Here is a 22,203-nt window from a genome sequence, read left to right on the forward strand (position 1 = left end):
CAGAGGGAGAGACAGAGAGCTTTTCCATCTGCTAGTTCACTCCCAAAATGGCCACAATGGGTGGGGCTAGGCCAAGCCAAAGCCAGAAATCAGGAGCTTCTTCCAGATCTCTCAGGTAGGTGCAGGGGTCCAAGCACTTGGGCCATCCTTTTCTGTTTTCCTAGGCGTATTAGCAGGCAGCTGGATTGGAAGTGAAGCAACTGGGACCTGAACCTGAGCCCATATGGGATGCTGGCACTGTAGGTGGCAGCTTAACCTACTGCACCACAACACCAGCCCCACCATGTACAAATGTTATGCTGGTGGTTTAATACAGGAATATGTGCACTTAAGAGCAGTGATTTAAGTTAGGGATGTTAACAACATTAATGTTTGGCATTGAAGGACCACATATATTTGAGCTCCCCAGGTAGACAAAAGAGGCAAGGACGTTTCTTACAGCTACAGGATCAGGAGCAAAGCTTCTGGAGTAGGAAAACGATTCTTTTGTTTAATTTGTAGAGTAATAATGTGTCAGTTTCCTATTGATGGTGTAACAAACCACTACAAACCAGCACAATTTTTACTGTCTTAGACTTTAGAAGATCAGAGTCAAAAATCAGTTCCCCTTTGGGCTAGAATCAAGGTCCTGCTTGGTGCTCTGGGAGTGTCTCCGCCTTTTCCAGCTCCTAGAAGCCCCTTGCTCCCCTTGGCTCGTGTCCTCCTCCTCCATCTTCAAGCCAGCTGCACTGCCTTTTCACATCTCTCCATGAATAGATCACTGCCTTCACGGTAACATCCCCTCTGACTCTGACCCTCCTGGAAAGGACCCAGATAATCCAGGATCATTGTCCCATCTGAAGTTCCTTAATTTATTCACATCTGCCAAGTCCTTTTGCCAAGTGACAAAGTACACTCACAGTGAGTTCCAGTCTTCCAGCAGCAAGCTTGAGGCCCTAGAGAGCTAGTGCTGCTGTTCTAGTCCACATCCGAAGGTCTCAAAACAAGGGGAGCCGCAGGTGGACGTCCTAGTCTGTGTCCAGGGGTGGGGCAGGGCAATATTCTGCCTATCATAAGTGAGCAGTCTAGATGTGAAGATAGATAGTGGAGAAAATGCTGTTCAGGGATTAGATTTTTTTTTTTATAAAACCTTTATAGCTATGCCAAGGCTCATCTGAAGATGAGCTTTTTATTCTTAAACAAGCTGTGAAAGATTAAGATAGGTGCTCATTTCACATCCACTTGAAATCCAAATGTAATCATGTAGATGCTTACATACTTTATGAAACCCTTTGTTGGAGCCCAGGTTATAAAGAGAAAATATGAGAAAAGGGTAGAATCAATGCTGCTTCAAAAATACTGCAGAGGTGGTGTGGCAGAGAGGCTGGAGAGTCGTGAATTTTTAAAATGTCTGTGGGAACTGAGGAAATGGATTTGAAAACCCTTTTAGAGGTAGAATAAGTAGGCCATAGTGATTTTCTGGGAAGGCCTTGAAGAAGCCAGAGGGGGCTGCAGCAGCTTTCAGGGAATCTGCGTGAAAATGACTCTCAAGTCCACCCCTCCTCATAAACTCCCCCCCTGCTCTGATTCCTAGAATCTGTCTAAAATGAAGAGCCACTCTCTGCTCAAACATGTTAAGTTTACCAAGTGATTAGTACGTTCTATAAGTAGGGTAGCTTTATATTAATACTCCAAAGTGGGATAGTTATTTTTGTAACTATTCCTAAAATATTTAAGTCAAACTTGTTTATCAAATATTAACTTTCAAATTGTATTTCTGTAAAGTTTTTGTTGTCTTGTTGTCTAAAGCAATACATTTTCCTAAGCCAAAAAAGATAATGCAAGATTATTATTGAAGAGAGCAAAAGCTATGGTTTTGGATTTGGGCAGTCAATTTGTTTGAAGACAGTCCCTGTCCTAGTCATCTCTCCCAGTTGTCTCACCTTATGTATTTTGTATACACATACCTATGAGATTTAATTTATAAATTAGGCACAGTAAGAGATTAGCAGCAACAATAATAAAGTAGAGCAATAATACTGTATAAAAGTTATGTGAATATAATCTCTTTGTCTCTCTCATAACATCTTCTTGTCCAAATAGAAGCTTTGTTTTTACGTTTAGTCTGAGCAACCTTGGCATACAAATTTTTCCCTTTCCTTAAATTGAAAACTTTCAACTTTTCTTTTTTAAATTTTTTTAAATTTATTTTTCCCCCAAAGAAACCTTTTATTTAAGGAATACAGACTTCATGCTTTTTGTAAGTACAACATTAAGAATATAGGGATTCTTCCCACCATAACCATCCTCCCACCCACTCTCCCTCCCCTTCTCCATTTTTGATTAACTTTATGCACAGAAGACCAGCTCTATGCTAAGTAAAAAGGTCAACAATTTGCAAAAAGCAAACCGTTCCTCAATTGTTGAGACAAAGGCTGTTCAGAGTCATTGCATCTTGCAGTTAATTTCACTTTTTTAAAATAACTTTAAAGAAGCACCCAACAGTGATACATCTTTTGTGAGAACTTAGACATAATTATAATACAACTCTTTGAGGACAGAGATCCTGCGTGGGAAGTTAGTGCACAGTAACTACTGTTGTTAATTTACCAATTAACACTCTTATGTATAACATCAGTGATCACCCGAGTTTCTTGACATAAGCTGCCTAAGCTGTGGAAGCCTTTTGAATCCACAAACTCAGTCAGTATTTAGACAAGGCCATAAGCAAAGTGGAAGGTCTGTCTTCCCTTCAGAGAAAAGTACCTTCTTCTTTGGCTACTTCTTTCCACTGGAGTCTCACTCACTGAGGTCCTTCAAGTAGGACATTTTTTTGCCACAGTGTCTTGGCTTTCCACACCTGAAATGCTCTTGTGGACTTTTCAGCCAGACTAGAATGCCTTAAGGGCTGATTCCGAGGTCCAAGTGCTATTTAAAGTGTTTGTCTTTCTATGAGTCTGCTGTGTAGACTGCTTCCCATGTTGGAGCACTCCTTTTTAATTTTGTCTATTATTACCAGACCCTTAATCCTATCCATTTGATCACTTTAACACTTAAGATGGTATTTTTACCACCCAGCTTAAGGGGATTTGGAATCCCATGACAAGTTTTTAAACTGTACCCTTAGAAGGAAGTCCATAGAAATGTGTGCAGAACTATACAGTTAAGAACACTTTGCACCTTCTTCTTGGGTATATCCAAAAATCTAGCATGACTACTCTTGGGCTTTAGAGCCACTTGAAGTGAAACAAGAGTTACTAGATCAGAAGCACAGCACCACTGCGAGTTAGCCTGAAAAACAAGATGACTACTAAGTGACTGCCAGGCAGGTGACGTACTCACATACAGCACAGTGTGCTGGACAGAGACATGATCATGTCTCCAGCAGCTGGAGCTGGGCCGATCTGAAGCCAGGAACCAGGAACCAGGAACCAGGGTCTCCTACATGAGCGCAGGGGCCCAGGCATCTGGGCTATCTTCTGCTTTATCAGGCCATAAGCAGAGAACTGGATTGGAGGAGGAGCAGCTGGGACATGAACTGGCACCTTCTATGGGATGCTGACACCACAGGTGGAGACAATCCACTATGCCATAGGAATGGCCCCTTATTTGCTTTTTAAGAATTTTTATTTCTCTCATAAAATATCATACCTCTTCACTCATATCTGTACTTTCCTGTAAATTCTGAAAGGTATTTGCGGTAGTGTTTTCTGTAGTCCCTGTCTGTCAGTGCTGTCCCTACGTCTGCCTCTGTTGGTGGTGGGTCACGATCTCCTGCTTTTTAACACATCTCATTTGATTTTTGCTATGTATTTCCCATGATGAACACTGGCACAGCTCAGCCTCAGCCCTCAGCAGCTGGAAATCAGTGTCATCCCCACACATGTCATCTGTGGGGTGCAGGTCCACCGTGCAGACGAGGTCTGTATCCCTTCTCAGCATCCTGGGAAAGGGGGACTTCTGATACTCTGGCAGCAGACTTTGCTTGGTACCTTACTTGGCCTTGGCTTTCTCAAAGCACTTTTTTTTTTTTTATTTGAGAGGCAGAGAGGAGAAACAGAGAAAGGTCTTCCATCCACTGATTCACTCCCCAAGTGGCCACAACAGCAGGAGTTGAGCAGATCTGAAGCCAGGAGCTAGGGGCTTCTCCCAGGTCTCCCACACAGGTGCAGGGGCCCAAGCACTTGGGCTGTCTTGCTGCTTTCCAAGGCAAGGAACTGCATCAGTAGTGTAGCAGCCTGGACTCGAACCTGAGCCCATAAAGGATGCCAGCACTACAGGCAGAGGCTTAGCCTACTAAGCCACATTGCTGTTCCCTCTCAGAGCACTTTTAAGTGGGAAATAGAGCATTGTTAATAATTCCATTTAGTCAACAAGCATGACCTGGAGCTTTCCCAGACAGACTAGGATAAGGTAGCCTGGTTATTAGGAAGTACTCCAAGGTTTTAGGCAACAGATTTTGAATTTTTAAAACCTCTCTTTCCTTGATTAGGATGGTGCCTCTTTGGTTTCCTAAAGTCTGCTGTCAGTCTTAGGATTCTTCAAAATTTGTGTGGTTTATCCTTCTCTACCCAAAGTCAGTCATCTTTATCTCAGGTGGAATATCATTGCTAGGTTCATTTATCTGTATAAATCTCTTCCTCCTCCTGGCACGTTCAAGTCAGGCTTCCAGACTGATCTATCAAACTTCTATCAAACTATTCAATCTATTTAGGAACCACCAAGGCTCATAATTGTGAGATCCATCCTAGGTTTCTTATTCCATCTACAGCCCTTCCTCTTCAGGCTGATGCATGTCTCTGTGTACCATACAGATCCCTATAATTGATCTTATTGATATTATTATGTTATTATTTCCTTCCTTCCTGCCTTCATCTGTTCTGTGCTGCTGTAACAGAATACCTGAGTCTGGGTAACCTACAAGGAACTGTAAGGAATGTATTTCCTTACATTTCTGGAGAATGGGAAGTCCAAGATTGGGAGGCCAGCATCTGACATGGGTTTTCTTGCATATCATCTCATGGCAGAAGGCAGAAGGGAAGAGAGGGGAGGGGATGGAGAAGGGGAGGTGAGACAGAGACAGGCCAAGCAACCAAACTCATCCTTTCATATGGAACCCATTCCCATGATACAATAGCTGTAACCCATGTATTTGGTCATAATCACTTCTCATTCAATACCCACCTCCAAACATTGCTGCACTGGGGATTAAGTTTCCAATAAACGCTTTTGGGGGACCAAATTCCAACTGTAGAATATCCTAACCAATGACGACTCTATAGGTCAGCTCAACACCTGGCTTCCTGCACCTCTAGCTACTGTCACTTGAATTCATCCACTTTTTCCTATCTTCTCATTTGCAAGTAGTAAAAGCCACAAATTTCAAATTTGATTATCCAACTTACTATATGATGTTTGCTAATCAAAGAATTAAAACTCAAGTGCGTACAGGGAGGATGAGGTAACTATAAGATGAAGCTGGCAGAAGAAGGAAAGATAGGTAACTCTAGGATTTTAGGGAAGTGTGGGATTTAGGCATTGTGGAAATGGATTAATCCCCTGTTGATAGTTGGCACTTATTTGTTTATCAGGGTGAACCCATTCTTTGGTCTTTAAGGCAGAGATAGCTCCTTCATCTGCTGGCTCACGTCCCAAATGCTTGCAGTGGCCAGGACTGGGTCTCCAATACGGGTACCTAGGACCCAGCCACTTGAGCCATCATTGCCACCTGTCTGGGTCTTCTCTTGCAGGAAGCTGCAGTCAGGAGTCGGGCAGGTAATTCATGTGTGTGTTTTCATACTAGACATTTCCACAAACGTTTTGAAGACCCTCTCGTGTGTGTGTGTGTGTGTGTGTGAGACAAGAGACCTTTCTGGACTTAATGGGATTTTTATGTTATTTGCATCTATTTTGGGGTCAGAAAAAATCAATATTTCAGGCTCTAATTTCAAGTGCATTCCATGGAGAAACAAACATTGTTTTGAAGCGTAGTCTTTTAGTGCTATTCAGAGTGTTGTCTGAAAAGGAAATCTCATCACAGAAAAGAACAGCTAAGGATAAAAGTTTGTTAGAGAATAAGACAGTTTGTTCTTATATCATCCGTATATAATATCCCAAAAAGAAAGGATGAATATGTGCCTATTAGAAATAGTGACAGGAGATGTGTGTTTTTGGAGTTAGGATCTGTTTTATTTTTTTCATTTTAAATTTAATTCAAGTGGCAGAGAGACTGGAGCTGAAGCCATGCTCCAGTAACTCAACAGGTCTCCCACATGGGTGACAGGAACTCAACTAGTTGAGCTATCACCTGCTGCCTCCAAGGAACTTCATTAGTAGGAAATCCAGACATTCTGATATGGGTATACTGGCATGTTAACTCCTAGGTTAAACACCTGCCCCCATGATCTGTTTCTACCCACAGAACATTTCTGACACCAACTATGTGAGTTTTTCCCATTGTAATAACTAGTTCTCCAATACCAGTGGGGTGTCCTGCAATTTAATTCAGCCTGACACTATGTATTTGGAGTTAGTGTCAGAATCCATAAGTTAAGGGCTCATACCCACAAGACCCACCCTACTTCACAAGTCAGTCTCAAGTTCCAGGCATCCTGTACTTCTGACTAACCAGCAATAAATCTGGAGTCCTCATGGCCCCCTGCTTGGCTTAATTATTTGTTAGAATGGCTCACATAACTCAGAAAAACAGTTTACAGTCACCAGTTTGTTATAAAGCATACAACTCAGGAAAAGCCAAATGGAAGCAATGCATTGGGCACAGAGTGTGGTTGTGGTGGTGGGGGGGGGGGGCAGGGTAGTGCAGAGTCAGGACACCCTACTCCTAGCATTTCCAAGTGCCACACTCATTCTTTAGGAGGTCTGTAGAGGTTTCATTATGTGTTATGTATGCATGATTGATTAAATCACTGGCCACTGGTGATTGGCTAGGTCTCCAACCCCTCTCTCCTCTACAGAGGTCAGGGGTGGGGCTGCTAATGTGCCTGGGAAAGCAGCAGAAGATGGCCCAAGTGCTTTGGTCCCTGCACTCTAATGGGAGACCTGGATGAAGCTCCTGGCCCCTGGCTGTTGTGGCCATCTGGGGAGTGAACCAGGGGATGGAAGATCATTCTCTCTCACTCTCCCCTCTTTCTTTCTCCGTAACTTTGACTTTCAAATAAGTAAATAAATCTTAAAAAAAAGAAAAAGAGAAAGAATGCAGTTGGTCTAGACTTGCAAGGCCAGGAGCTCATCCAGGTACCTAGGTTGCTTCCATTGAGTTACTCTGTCATCTCCGTGACGTCACTCCTCTTCAACATTGAAGCTGGGTTTCTGATGCACTTATAGTTGAGCTCATGATTCCACACAAGGTAGTATGTGGGCCAAGGGATTTCCTATGAAGTTACATGAACTTGCACACACTTATCCTTTCATAGTTTGTTCATGAGTACATGGTCACATGGCCTTCTCCCCCCATATGAAAGGTCACACAACCTAGGACTCAACCACCACTAAGAGGGAGAAGAGCTAATGGTCTCAGAAAGAGATTGAATTCTGGGGATTGTTAGGAGGTCTGGATCACAGTAGCTACATGAAAAAGTTTAAATTGAATCAATTTGGATCCTTTTATTTTGCTATGTTTCAAAGTAAATTTCGGATAGAGAATTATACCACACAGTAAGGATCCAAAAATGTTATTTTTACTACCACTTGCCAGGTACTATACTAAGTACCTTTTATGGGTTGTATTTAGTTTATAGAATGGCGCTATAAAAGTGCCCTCAGCTGGAAAGTCTCCAGTTGATAAACTGACAAAGGAAATAATCAAGGACAGGTCCGAGAACAGAAAATACGGATGGTTAGTGAGGACGTTTCACAAATTCAATTTTGTTGGTAATAAGAAATGTAAGAGGTTTTCAGAGTTCATGAAAAATGCATATTGTGAACAAATTATGCCTGGATTTCAAAAAAATTTCTGCACCAAACTAAACTTTCAATTCCAGCTGACCATGAACTTTCTGCAGTATCTTACTGTAAGCTTTAAAAATGAGAAGCCTGCAGTCCTATCAGCTGACGTTTTTTTAATAGTCATTGTGGGGCCAGTGCTGTGGCATAGTGGGTTAATGCCCTGGCCTGAAGCATATGGGCATGGTTCTAGTCCCGGCTGCACCTCTTCCAGCTCTCTACTATAGCCTGGGAAAGCAGTGGAGGGTGGTCCAAGTCCTTGGGCCCCTGCACCCGTGTCAGAGACCCAGAAGAAGCTCCTGGCTCCTGGCTTCGGATTGGCACAGCTCTGGCCAATGGGGACATCTGGGGAGTGAACCATCAGATGGAAGACTTCTCTCTCTCTCTGCCTCTCCTCTCTCTGTGTAACTCTGACTTTCAAATAAATAAATAAATCATTTTAAGAAAATAGTCATTGTATGAATTAAAAACCAATAAATAGCATTTCATAAGCACTTGGCAAATATTTTAATAAAAATATACAAGCTTATGTAGGATGGTCTTAGCACATAGAGTGCTGGAGCCTGTGTATGCTACAAGCTTTAACACATATTTATAGACTTTGTGATCCAGAAATTCTACTTTCAGGAATCTTAATTAGAAAATAATCAGAATGATAACAAACCATTACTTGTAAATACACACTATTTAATTGTCTAATAAAAGCAGAGTGACTGAGGGAACTCATATGTACAGAATATATTGCACACAATTTAATGTGTTTATAGTATTAACAACATAAGAATGTGTCTTTGATACAGTATTTTTTTTTTTGTACAGGTAGAGCTATAGAAAGAGAGAGAGGGAGGTCTTCCTTCCGTTGGTTCATTCCCCAAATGGCCGCTATGGCTGGTGCTGTGCCTATCTGAAGCCAGGAGCCAGGTGTTTTCTCCTGGTCTCCCATGCAGGTGCAGGGCCCAAGCACTTGGGCCATCCTCCACTGCCTTCCCGGGCCACAGCAGAGAGCTGGACTGGAAGGAGGAGTAACCGGGACTAGAACCCGGTGCCCATATGGCTTGCTGGCACCTCAGGCGGAGGATTAGCTAAGTGAGCGACAGCGCTGGCCCCTCTGATACAGTATTATATAGAAAGTGGGATATAAAGTTATAAGTTAGTATAAAGTGTTTTATTTTTGACAAGCATAGACAATATACTGGAAGTTAGGAATGTTAAGTGTATATAGGCATCCTCTGTTACTCTCGTACACTGCCTTTGCTTCTTTATTCATCCATCTGGTGGGGAAGGAAAATTAGTTTTTCCTCATCCATCCTGGTTGATGGCTGAAACATGTGTTTGATGAATGTCACGTGATGCAGGAGCCCTCACAGGAAAGGATGACCTATAGAAATGATCAAACCTGTGGGTTTTTATGTCGGGTCTGATGAAGAGTGGATAGCCTGGAGAAAGGTGACAGGACGAAGCGGGGATGATCTAATGGCAGCAAGCTGAGGGAAGCTTGGCGAGGCCTGTTTGCACAGATTCTTCTCTGTGAGCCTTCGTCTTCATAGGTAAGGGTGTTCTTTCCCACCCTGTGTAGGAAGGCCACCTCTTCCAGGAAGCCCTTCTGACTTGCTGCAGAGGACATCAGGAGGTGCTGCCTAGTTCTGTGACCTGCCTCTGGAGGGAATATGACAGTGACCGTCCTGCTAGTGTAGCCCCCTCAGATTCCTTCTGCTAAGAAACATCAGGACACCAGGATGCTGTATTTTTGTGAATCCCATCATCTCCCCTTAATAATCACAGACAGTTGCTCATTTTTATTCTCTCCGCCCATGAGCTAGTCATGTCTTACCAGTGTCTGTACAAAATGCATTATGGTGCCTGGCCCAGCATAGGTCAAAAGCAGCAATTGGGTGATCTATTCTAAATGTTTCATTTTTCATGATTGATTGGCAGTGCTTAAATAAGCAGAAGAATATGACAGATATTAGAAAAAGCTTGTTATGATAATGTTCTTTAGTTAAAGTTCTTTAGCAGTTCCCTTTGCTAGCGGGTAAGGGGAAGCATAAATGATACAGTCTAGATTTAGGTCAAAGTAGGAAAATTATTCTCTTTTTCTAAGGAGATGATGTCCATCCTCTTTCCCCATTGCCCTCTGTGGGATTCGGCTGTGGAAAGGGTCTGGGCTAGCTTTTCCATGTACGGCTAGAATCAGACGCAGCCGCCGTGTCCTGTGCACTGCCTAGCTTGAGGTGCTGAGTCGGCTCAGCTGCAGGTGCTGGCTGGCTGTAGACACACAGGGAGATTAGTGATGGAGGGTTCTATGGTATTGAGGTAGGGGCTGGGTTTCCCTTCTCCTCCCATCCATACTCTTTAATGCATAACTTTACCATGCTTTTGGTGGTGGTACAATTTAAATCTTTTTTTTTTTTTTAACAGGCAGAGTAGACAGTGAGAGAGAGAGAGAGAGACAGAGAAAGGTCTTCCTTTGCCGTTGGTTCACCCTCCAATGACCGCTGTGGCCGGTGCACCACGCTGATCTGATGGCAGGAGCCAGGTACTTCTCCTGGTCTCCCATGGGGTGCAGGGCCCAAGCACTTGGGCCATCCTCCACTGCACTCCTGGCCACAGCAGAGAGCTGGCCTGGAAGAGGGGCAACCAGGACAGAATCCAGTGCCCCGACCGGGACTAGAACCCGGTGTGCCAGCACCGCTAGGTGGAGGATTAGCCTATTGAGCTGTGGCGCAGGCCACAATTTAAATCTTTTAAAATGGGGTTAAATGAAAATTCATAAGTAATATTTATTAGCTTTAAGTACCCCATACCTCTTAAAAAATTTTTTTTGACAGAAAATGAAATAAAAATAGGATAGTTTCCTTCTGCATTGTCTGGAATGGATCTTTTAGTTTTCCATTGAAATATTTGTGAATTGTCAAATCTATCAGATTTCCTAAAAACACAGCATTTGAGTTATTGAAAGGGTGACTACAGGTTAATTTTCCAGAATGCAAATCGCCTCTGTAGCACTGTGGATATCTGGAAGTGTGGTGTTCATGTTTGCCATCAGTGTATGTGAATAAGATACTTCAAGAGGTGTTAGAGGGTAGGAAGTACCAGCTACATAGAATAGAGCGTTTTCGTGTAAAGCAATTCTTCTAGGATGAGGGTGCAGGGAAGAAAATGTCTGTAGAATTTAGCTGGTTTCTGCCGGACAAGTGGTAGAGAAGCTGCTTTAGAGAAATGAGATGTGTACCGCAGATTTAACCCCAACGTGACTGTGAAACTTGTCTTTGGAGAGCAGTGGTGCCAAGGGAGCAAGTTCTTGCTTTGCGCACTCCTGGTCCTGTTCAGGGGCTGCCAGGTGATCTGCACTGTTCTGGGCTGCAGAAGCCTGTGTGTGGTATTCAGCAAGTCAGGTTTAAGAAAAAGATGTCAGCGAATTAAGACCCGAGTCACATGACTCCCTCCACTTGCCAACACGGACGCTCCGGATCAGATTTCAACTCCAGGCAGCCCTCCCAGCCATGTGGCTTTAGCCGAGTAAGAAGCAAACCACACTTCCTAAAATGTTAGGATCCACTCTTCCCCGACCCACCGCGGGGCCTTTGGATCGGGGGCTGGTTTTCAGATCGGAGCATTCCCAGTGAATGGGATTTTAGTGTGTTGCTGTCATTTGATTGTGTTCATCTGGTCTTCATCAGCTCTGGCAGGCGCTTGCAGAGAGAATGGGGGCAGGAGCTCTGGCCATCTGTGTAAGTACAGGCCTTCTGCGGGCTGGGCTGCTCTGGGGCCTGCCGGTCCGGCGGCAGCTGCTGCTCCCTAGGCTTCCGTGAGATGTTTGTGTGACTTTGTTCTGCCTTCCCAGGAGGACGAGCAAGACTTGTTGCTTCCACTCCTGTCTATTCCAGACGGGTATAAGCGATGTTTGGGGTAGCACCCAGCATTTTTAGCCACTTCCGTTTCCAAAAAAGGTGAAGGAAGATGCATGCGGAGTGTGTCTCCTTAACTCCGGGCACTCCCAAGTGTTTGACTTTTTGGTTCCTAAAGAGTTAAAAGGGAAAGCCTACTCATAGTTATTGGAAAAATCTTGTGGCTAGCTTGAGAAAGAATTAAAATAGCCTTTCATTTATGGCCTCAGACGTGCGTATGACAGTTTTCTGTCTCACACTCCTGTTTTCATGTAGCAATTCTGGAATTTTTGTTTCTGCATGGTTGCTGAAAATGGTGGTGGAAAAGCATGGCAGATAAATGTTTGTGAATCCTGAATCAGCTACAGAAACTGATGGTTGTGATAGTACAGTGGCATCGATAAATAACTCTGATAGAAAATCCATGGGAAAATGCGTGTTTTGGGCTGAACTTTGTGAATTTCTACAGAATTCTAGTGCTTATTTAAAACCTTTTGCAATAATCAGATATTGTCATTTGTATTATACAATGCTGAAATTAACATTATTTTAGTATTTAGAAAATTCATATATGTAAATCACAATTATATTGCAAGTTAATACTGTATTCCAAAAAGGCATTTTATTTGTGCCTAGAAGTAATAAATGAGATATATTTGTTATTGTCTATCACCTTAACTGCTCACTTTTTAAAGAAAAACAAAGCTTACATTCAGGTCAGATCCACTTTATTTGTCTGAAGTTTCAGAAGGAGCTGAAATTTGTCGTAGGCTGTGGTAGCATCCTGAAATAGCTGGGCAGCCTGTGATTTGTAGACCCTGAGCTGTCCCTGATGGTGGACCCTCCCCCATGGACTGAATAATTTCAGTTAAGCTACGGGGAGACTGAGCTACATGTGTGCTGATCTGTTTTTTTTTCCTTTTAGTCCAACGGTTTGTAGTGGCCAGGTATCCAAGTGTTGTGGTTTTTTTTTTTTTTTTTTTTTTAATAATTCAACAGAGTTTTTCCTTCAAAGCCTACTTAGTCTACATATAAAATACTGACTTTCATTTCACTCCAGAGATATCTTCCTTTTATTTATTTTTGTTTAAGATTTTGCGAGTTAGAGAGGGAGAGATTTTCCATATGCTGGCTCACACCCCAGATGGCTTCAATGGCCAGGACTGGGCCAGCCCAAAGCCAGGAGCCAGGAGCTTCTTCTGGGTCTCCCATGTGGGTAGCAGGGGCCTAAATACTTGGGCTGTCTTCCACTGCTTTCCCAGCCCATTAGCAGAGAGCTGGATCAGAAATGGAGCAGCCAGAACACCACTGGTGCCCATATGGGATGCCAGTGTCACAGGCAGAGGCTTTACCCACTAGCCACAATGCCAGCCCTAAAGATAAGTCTTCCATTCTGTGACCTCTTTTTTTTTTTCCCCAAAGATTTATTTTATTTGAAAAGCAGAGCTACAGAGAAAGATCCTCCATCCTCTGGTCCACTCCACAAATGGCCACAATAGCTGGGGCTGGGCCAAGCCAAAAGCCAGGAGCTAGGAATTTTATCTGGGTCTCCCACTGGCTGCAGGGGCACAAGCACTTGGGCCATCCTCTACTGCTTTCCCAGGCACATTAGCAGGGAGCTGGATCAGAAGTGGAGCAGCCGGGACTTGAACCGGTGCCCATATGGGATGCCAGTGCTGCAGGTGGTGGCTTATCCCACTGTGCTACAATGTCAGCTGTCCTCTGACCTTTTATATACTTTAGACCTGAGATGTGTAGAATGAGCTAGCACATCGGACTTCATTCTCATGTGGATGTGTAGTCCTTTGTGATTGGAAACTTACTTCTTGAGGCCAATGTTGTAGCATAGCGGGTGGGGCCGCTGCCTGAGGAGTGGCATCCCGGGTGGGTGCTGGTTTGTGTGCTTGCTGCTCCGCTGCTGATCCGACTCTCTGCTGTGGCCTGGGGTGGGGGTAGGGGGTGGAGATTGGCCCTGGTGCTTAAACACCTGCACAGGAGACCCGAGGGCCGCTCCTGGCTCCTGGCTTTGGATTGGCCCGGCTCTAGCCATTACAGCTCTTTGAGGGATGAACCAGTGGATGGAGGCTTCTCTCTTTGTCTCTGTCTCTCTCTCTGCCTCTGCCTCTCTGTAACTCTGCCTTTCAAATAAATAAATAAGAAACTTACTTCTTGTCCTTAGTCTGCAATATAGTGCTCTCTACTTTGACTGAAATGCCTTCTGACCCACATATGAAAGTCTATATTTTTCCTTAATTTATATCCAAATCTTTGTACAAAATTTAATTTGTGGCTGGCATAGCAATCACACAGTTTAAGGCATCATTCACTCTGGTAGCTGAGTAACTCTCAATCATTCCTACCTGCCAACTTAAGATTAGCCTTGGAGTGGGCTGTGTCTCAGTCTTACTGTAGAGCAAATATTGTTTTCAGGAATTGTACCATAAAATGTCAAGAAGATGATAGCTCTTGGAAAACAATTCTTTTTTCTTAGTGCTTGTTGCTTGAAATTGTAAACACAATCACATTATAATTTACACATAGACTGTTGTACTGATTTTTAGATTGAGAGTGAGTGAACACATATCATATACGTAGTAACTGTTCAAGTATCATTCTACAAAAAACTCATTCTTTTTCTTTAACTTTTATTTAGTAAATATAAATTTCCAAAGTACAGTTTATGTATTACAATGGCTTTTCCCCCCCATAACTTCCCTCCCACCTGCAACCCTCCCATATCCCACTCCCTCTCCCATTCCATACACATCAAGATTCATTTTCAATTCTCTTTATATACAGAAGATCAATTTAGTAAAGATCAATTAAGTAAAGATTTCATCAGTTTGCACCCACACAGAACACAAAGTTTAAAATACTGTTTCAGTACTAGTTATAGCATTAATTCACATTGGACAACACATTAAGGACAGAGATCCTACATGGGGAGTAAGTGCACAGTGACTCCTGTTATTGACTTAACAAATTGACACTCTTGTTAAAGGCATCAGTAATCACTCTAGGCTCTTGTCATGAGTTGCCAAGGCTATGGAAGCCTTTTGAGTTCACCGAGTCCGATCTTACTTAGACAAGGTCATAGTCAAAGTGAAAGTTCTCTCCTCCCTTCAGAGAAAGGTACCTCCTTCTTTGGCCCGTTCTTTCTACTAGGATCTCACTTGCAGAGATCTTTCATTTAGGTTTGTTTGTTTGTTTGTTTGTTTTTGCCAAAGTGTCTTGGCTTTCCATGCCTAAAATACTCTCATGGGCTCTTCAGCCAGATCCAAATGCCTTTAGGGCTGATTCTGAGGCCAGGGTGTTGTTTAGGACATCTGCCATTCTATGAGTCTCCTGAAACAACACTCATTCTTTAGACAGAATAATAGAGTACCAGATATTCATACTGTGTGTAAGAATGTATGTGAATGGGTGTGTGTTTATAGACTTAAAAAATGTTTTCCTATAGTGTCTCACTTGTTACTTTTGATTTACTTATTTATTTGAGAGGTAGGCAGACAGAGCTCCTATCCACTGGTTCACACCCCACTGCCCACAATGGCCAGTGCAGGGCTGAGCCAAAGCCAGGGACCACAGACTCAGTCTCCCATGTAGATGTAGGAACCCGATTACGGGACCTATCACTGCTGCTTCCCAGAGTCCGGGACTCATTCCCTTTCTATACTAAGTTTCTACTCACTAATTGACTTTTTCTTCCTCATTCCTTTTATTTCACTCTCCCATGCTGGTAGTGTTTTGGAATGTTGCTGCTAGGGAAACTGTAGTGCCCTCACACATTTTCTTATATATACTCATATGTACAAAGAAAACTTAGTTGCTTTGCTGCTAAATTTGTTTTTCCTCAGTAAGCCACCACCCAGGCGGAGTGAGAAGTCATCCTTGCCAGTTAATGTTACCTTATTTTCTAGTTTAAACGTCACTTTTGGGTGACTCTGGTTCTCTCGGGTGAATGCTGAGTTTTGGGTTTCCTCCCCTCTACTGGTCTGGCCGAGGCAGCATGTGGGCCTAGAAGGAGTGATGGGCTCAGAATGGAAGTTTGCAATTCTAGTATATGAAGAAAGAGGGGTGCTAGAAAGCCTGTGTGTGGGTTCTCTGAACCTTGAGACTGACTTGCAGGTTAGCTCAAGTATCAAATCTGGTGAATTTGCCCATCAGTTCTCTTGGTATTATCAGGGCCTGGCAGCCCATTCTTTCCTATGTATGTCTAACTCTTGTTGCAGATAATTCCAGGAGTATCCTGAATCTATTTTTTTTTTAAAGAAAGATTTATTTATTTATTTGAAAGGGAGGGAGAGTCAGATTTTCCATCCACTGGTTCATTTTCCAGATGGCTGCAACAGCCAGCACTGGGCCAGGATGAAGCCAGGAGCCAGGAGCTTCATCCAGGTTTCCCACATGAGTGGCAGGGATCCAAACACTTGGGCCATCTCCTGCTTTCTCTGGTGCATTATCAAAGAGCTGGATTGGAAGTAGAGCAGCTGGGACTCCAACCAGTGCCCATATGGGATGCCGGCCCTGCAGGCGGAGGCTTAGTCCACTGTGCCACAGTGCTGGCCCCAGAACACCAGAGTTGAAGGTTCGTAGGATGCACAGCAGACACAGTGTGTCTGGAACCAACAAGGCTTGCTCAGTTTTCCGTGGCTAGTAGGCATGGTTATCATTGTAACTTACCATTGTTGTGAACAGCTGTAAGGGGCAATTTTGATGAGGGCTCAGGAAGAAGGCGAACTGTAGAGCAAACCTCAATCTTCTAAGAGATTGTTCTAGGTGATCCTGAGCAGATGTTGGCAGGAGTGTGGATAGTAAAGGTGCTCTGATGAGAACTCAGATGGAAATGAGAAACACATTATTGGAAGCGAGAGGAAATGTGACCCTTGTTATAAAGTGGCAAAGGACTCGATGGATTTGTTAGTGTTCTGGTGTTTTGGGGAAGGAAGAACTTGTGAGCGATGAACTTGGAGATTTAGCTGAACAATTTTAAGTGAAATGGAGAAGGAGTACCCTACTGTTGCCTTACTGCTTGTAGAAAAATGCAAGAAGGAGTGACTGAATGATGGGATTATTAATGAGAAAGAAAGCATAAAGACTTGGAGAATTCTCAGCCTATCCCTACTGTAGAGAACGAGATAGCCAGTTGAGAGGTGGGGTGAGGTGGATACCCAGGTAGTGTCCATGCCTTGTGTGATAAAGACATTGTTACCAATCAGCCACCTTGGGCAGAAGCAGATACCCTTTCTCCAAGGCAGTGGAAGAGTGACCCTGAAGGTAATTTGAAGGTGCCAGGATGCCACTCCCATCACAGGCCAGGGTGCAAAGGTCCTGAGGAAGAGCAGCGTCCAAGGAGGGCCTGCTGTGTCTGGTGCCTGCAGGACCTGCCTTGTACCTCCTGGCATCTTGGCCTGAGCTCCCTACAATGTGGCCCACACTTCGCGGCCACCCCAGGTGTGACTCTGGCAGGTCCAGTACAGCCTGGTGGCTGCTTTTCCGTTTGTACAGAGGGCACAGGCTGCAAACTTTGGTAACCACATTGCACCATGTGCAAAGCCACAGGCTTAAGGCTACCTTCTTGTAGATTTCAAGGGATGGCTCACATCCCAAGTGCAGCAGGGATGAGGGTCCAGGCAGAGCATTGCTTCAGGGCCAGTCTGCCCAGCCATAATGGCAGGGCCCACTGGAAACTTGGAGACCCAGCCTCTATCCAGCAAAAGCTGTGAGGGCAGGACCCTCATGCTCTTGGGTGGAGAGCTCCACCCTTGTGCGCCTTGAGGGCACAGCACTGAGTCATGAAAGATTATTCTCTAGGCTCATAGTCTAATGTAATTTGCCCTTTTGGGGTCTAGACTTGCTCAGCACTTGCTACTCCTTCTTTCCCATTTCTCCTTTTGGAATGAGAATGTCTATCCTGTGTGTGTCTCACTGTTGTATTTGGGAATTGTCGCTCCCCCTCTTCGTGGAGGAACGACACTGAATCCTGCCTAGGCTTCATATCCGAGTCACGGCACCATTATGTCGCTCCCCCTCTTCATGGAGGAACGACACAGGACCCTGAGCTGTTCTTTTGTCTGCTCGGCCCTCCCCGGGTTTGCTGCTGGTTCTTCCCGGGTTGGCTACCATCCCTTCCACCTCCGTGGAAGGGCGGTTCCCCCTGCCACTTTTCCCACTTCCGCGGGGGAGCGGCACACCGCCGGCCGGCTCTCTCGGGGGCTGCACAGGTGTTCCTTCAGATAGATGTTCCTGGTGCATGTTGTCTCTCTCCTCCTTTATAGTCCTCTTCCACCAATCCCAACTCTGCTACCCACACGCCGAGTACACTGCTCTCCTCCAATCAGGAGCAGGTCCTGCAGCTTGTTGGTTGAACTGGAGGCAGCTGTGTAGAAGCTGTTTCCTCCTCTCCCAGCACCATATTGTGGGAGAGCAGATGCATAGAATAAGTCTTAATTCCAGTAACTTAGTCTAGTCCGAGTTGCTCCCAGTTGCTCCCCACAGGGAATCACACATAATGTGTTTGATTTCAGTCTCATATCTGGAGAGGAATTGCCTTAGGATGAATCTCACTCCTATCTGATGTAAATATGCAGATGAGACTTTGAACTTCAAATTTTTGAGTTGATGCTGGAACAAGTTAAGACATTGGGGACTATTGGGTTGGAACAAACATATTTTACATTAAAAAGGGCATGAAGTTTGGAAGGGCAGGGGTAGAATGCTGTAGTCTGAATGTGTCCTCCCAAAATTCGTGTATTAAAATGTGTTTGGACAGGAGGCTTCTGGGAGGTGATAGCCCCAAGCAGACAGAGTCCTTGTGGGTGGGATTGGTGCTGCTGGAGGAGAGATCTCAGAGTTCGCTTGCACCTCCACCATGAGAGGACACAATAAAACAGAGATGTCTAGGAGCCAGGATAGTGGGCCCCCACCAGACACCGAATCTGTAGGCCCCTTGCATCTTGAACTTCCATCCTCCAGGAATGTGTAGAATAAATTTCTGTTGTTTCTAAGTATGCCCTGTTTATGGTATTTTTTTGTTACAACAGCCTCAACAATCTAAGACAGTCTCCTAAGCTATTTCCTTACCTAAAATTATCTCTGAGTAATTCTATCTGCCCTTCTCATTGTTTCTCTTCTCTATTTAGCTGCATTGGACTTCCTTAAATAATACAGTAAATATTGCATATATGCAAATTTCAAAGCCATGATGGTTATCTGCTTGGTAGTTTCTTGTTTGATGTTTGGTATCAAATTAATCCCATAGTGACTACTATTAGGTTCATTAGATGCCCTGATGGATTTGTTGGCTTTTGTAAAAGGCTGCTGTCTTTTAACGGAAGTTTTGAGCATAACATGGGCCTTGTTTGGAGCATTGCAGACCTGGCAGGTCTTAGTTTTTGTCACTGACTATGCACTAGCTATTAATGAGCAGTGTACTCTCTTGATAATAGAGTTTAGGCAATAGTTGACCATCTGTTCAGTTTCCTTGATATTATCTGTTTGTCCCCCTAGCAATCTGTAAAGCTTGGCTGAATGGGTCATAACTTATTGGCATTTCTTACCTTCTTGCCTTTTGCTCAGGGCTAGGCAGTAGTAGCTATTCAGTAATGTTTGCACCAAATAGTATGGGATAAGTCATGCCCTAGAATTAGCAGTTTCAGATAATTTTTAAATGTTTTTTTTTTTTGGAGACCCCCAAAAGCCAAAGGCTTGCCCATAAGAGCATTCTATCTTCTGATAGTGGTTTTTATGAAAATTGTACAGTTTTCTATCCAGCACAATTTAGCAGCATAATTGTAGATATTTTGTGCTTTTTATTGTTATTTTGAGTTTCCAACTGAATAAATAGTATAGGCATTCTCTTGCTATAAAAACGTAATCAATGCAGGACTCTACATGTACATTGCACCTCATGCAATGGATAGGCTACTCAGTGTGTGGCTCCTCTCAGGTGCAGTCTACACTAAGGCATGTTTTATTTTATTTTATTTTATTTTTAAAATTTATTTATTTTGACAGGCAGTGTGGACAGTGAGAGAGAGAGAGACAGAGAGAAAGGTCTTCCTTTGCCATTGGTTCACCCTCCAATGGCTGCCGCGGCCAGCACACTGCGGCTGGCGCACTGTGCTGATCCAATGGCAGGAGCCAGGTACTTATCCTGGTCTCCCATGGGGTGCAGGGCCCAAGCACTTGGGCCATCCTCCACTGCACTCCCGGCCACAGCAGAGAGCTGGCCTGGAAGAGGGGCAACCGGGACAGAATCCGGCGCCCTGACCGGTGTGCTGGCACCGCAAGGTGGAGGATTAGCCTAGTGAGCCGTGGCGCCGGCCGGCATTTTTTTTTTTTAAAGATTTATTTTATTTGAAAGACAAAGTTACAGAGAGAGGTAGAGACAGAGAGAGAGGTCTTCTATCCACTGGTTTACTTTCCAGATGGCTGCAACTGCTGGAGCTGCACCAATCCAAAGCCAGGAGCTTCTTCCAGGTCTCCCAAGCGGGTGCAGGATCCCAAGGACTTGGGCCATCTTCTACTGCTTTCCCAGGCCACAGCAGAGAACTAGATTGGAAGAGGAGCAGCTGGGACTAGAACCGGTGCCCATCTGGGATGCCGGCACTTCAGGCCAGGGCTTTAACCTGCAGTGCCATGGTGCCAGTCCCTACACTAAGATATTTAACACCAATTGTCCCAACAGTCAGAACCTAGAATAACAGAAGCTCAAGAAAATGAAGATTTATTTACAGATTAAAGTCTAACTCAGGCTGGCAGATCTCTCCTCCTTCCGGGGATTCTAGTGTCCAGGATACTGTTTTTTTGGTGATGTATTTTTTTCTGTATATATCTATGTATATATGACCATGGACCCCCAAAAGCTTACATCAGGGAAAAGAGATTGAGGCATACATGTTTTTATCTCTTTTATCCTGGAAGTATCTTGCTTCAGTATATTGCTTTGAACTAGTCACACATTCTCACTTAAATGCAAAGTATTCTTGAGAAATATAGGAATATTTTTATTTTTTCAATTTGAGGGTCAAAGAGAAAGAGCCCCCATCCCCTGGTTCACTCCCCCACAGACCCACAATGGCCAGGGCTGAAGCTGGGAGCTGAGAATTCAATCTGGACCTCTAGGGTGGCTGGCAGAGCCCCAGTCACTTGAGCAATCAGGCTTCTTCCCATGGTCTGTATTGGTGCAAAGTCGGAATTAGAGCCAGGTATCAAATTCAGGCACTCTCTCGTGGGACTTGGGAATCATTTTAAGATTTATTTATTTGAAAAGCAGAGTTAGAGAGGGACATATACAAGCACACACAGATCTTCCATCCACTGATTCACTACTGCAATGTCCAGGGCTGGGCGAGGCCAAAGTCAGGAGCCTGGAACTCCGTCTGGATCTCAGGAAAAGGGCATCTTAACTGGCATCATTTTCTAAAAGAAATTTTCATTTAATTTAAGGCAGAAGGACACACACAGAGGGAGGGCAGAGACAGAGAGAGATGGATGTGGGCATCTTTTTTTTTTTAGAAAAATTTTTTTTTTGAAATGCACAGTGAAGGAAGGAGATCTTACATCTGCTGGTTCACACCCTACATGCTCCCCCAGAACTGGGCTGGGCCAGGCCAAAGCCTCAGGAACCTAGGACTTCGTCCAGGTCTCTCAGGGTGCCAGGGGCCCTACTACTTCAATCACCATCTTCTGCCTTCCCAGGCATGTTAGCAGGAAGCTGGATCAGAAGCCGAGTAGCCAGGATTCCAACCAGCTTTCCAAAATAGGATGCGAACTCCAACAAAGAGAAAGACATATGCCGCGATTGTGATAAGTGTCTCATCCCCTACAAGGAACTGTGCACTCCAGATGCTGCTGGTGGACATGTAACCTGTGCATCGAGAGGGAGGGTGGCCTGAGGGTCAAGACTTTACACAGCAGTGCATAACAGAATATGGTGACATGCATGCACCCCACTGAATCCAGCAACTCAGAACCTTCCCTTCCCCAGAACTCCTTCTGTAATCGTAAATGTCCTTACTATTTTAGCCAATTTGAGCTGGAATTTCAATAACCTGTAGTCAAACAAAAGCAAACATTGTAAGTGACACATTTCATCATGCAGTGCTTTGCTGTTGTTCATTTAGTCCAAGGTGTGCTGTTACAGCAGCCTGATATGCAAGTTTGGCATTATGTGGGACAATGCAGGATTTGGGTCTTGCCTCCAGCACTTACTGGCTGTTTGACCTTGTGCAGAATACTTAACCTCTCCCACTCTGCTCACCCACTGGGTAACAATGATAGCAGCCTAAATCAGATTGTTGTGAGAATCAAGCCAAACAATGTGAGATTGTAAACTACATTGCAACATAGAAATGTTACCTGGGCTATATCA

General features: G+C 44.2%; 1 protein-coding gene across 7 annotated transcripts in view; it reads left to right on the forward strand.

Annotated features, from left to right (window-relative positions):
- The window catches only part of FAM13A (family with sequence similarity 13 member A), a 388,478-nt gene that overhangs the window by 13,434 nt on the left and 352,841 nt on the right, over positions 1 to 22,203 (forward strand). For 5 of the 7 annotated variants that reach the window (XM_051819564.2, XM_051819567.2, XM_051819565.2 and 2 more), the window contains exon 1: positions 11,430 to 11,672. The exons of the other annotated variants lie outside the window; for them this stretch is intronic. In XM_051819564.2, coding sequence (XP_051675524.2) covers positions 11,646 to 11,672 — 27 coding nt within the window. In that variant the 5' untranslated portion in view covers positions 11,430 to 11,645. Of the gene's footprint in view, positions 1 to 11,429; positions 11,673 to 22,203 lie in introns of those variants that run through there. 7 annotated transcript variants of the gene reach the window in all.

Source organism: Oryctolagus cuniculus, chromosome 8 (genome assembly GCF_964237555.1).
Source record: "Oryctolagus cuniculus chromosome 8, mOryCun1.1, whole genome shotgun sequence".
In the NCBI taxonomy this organism is placed as follows: domain Eukaryota; kingdom Metazoa; phylum Chordata; class Mammalia; order Lagomorpha; family Leporidae; genus Oryctolagus; species Oryctolagus cuniculus.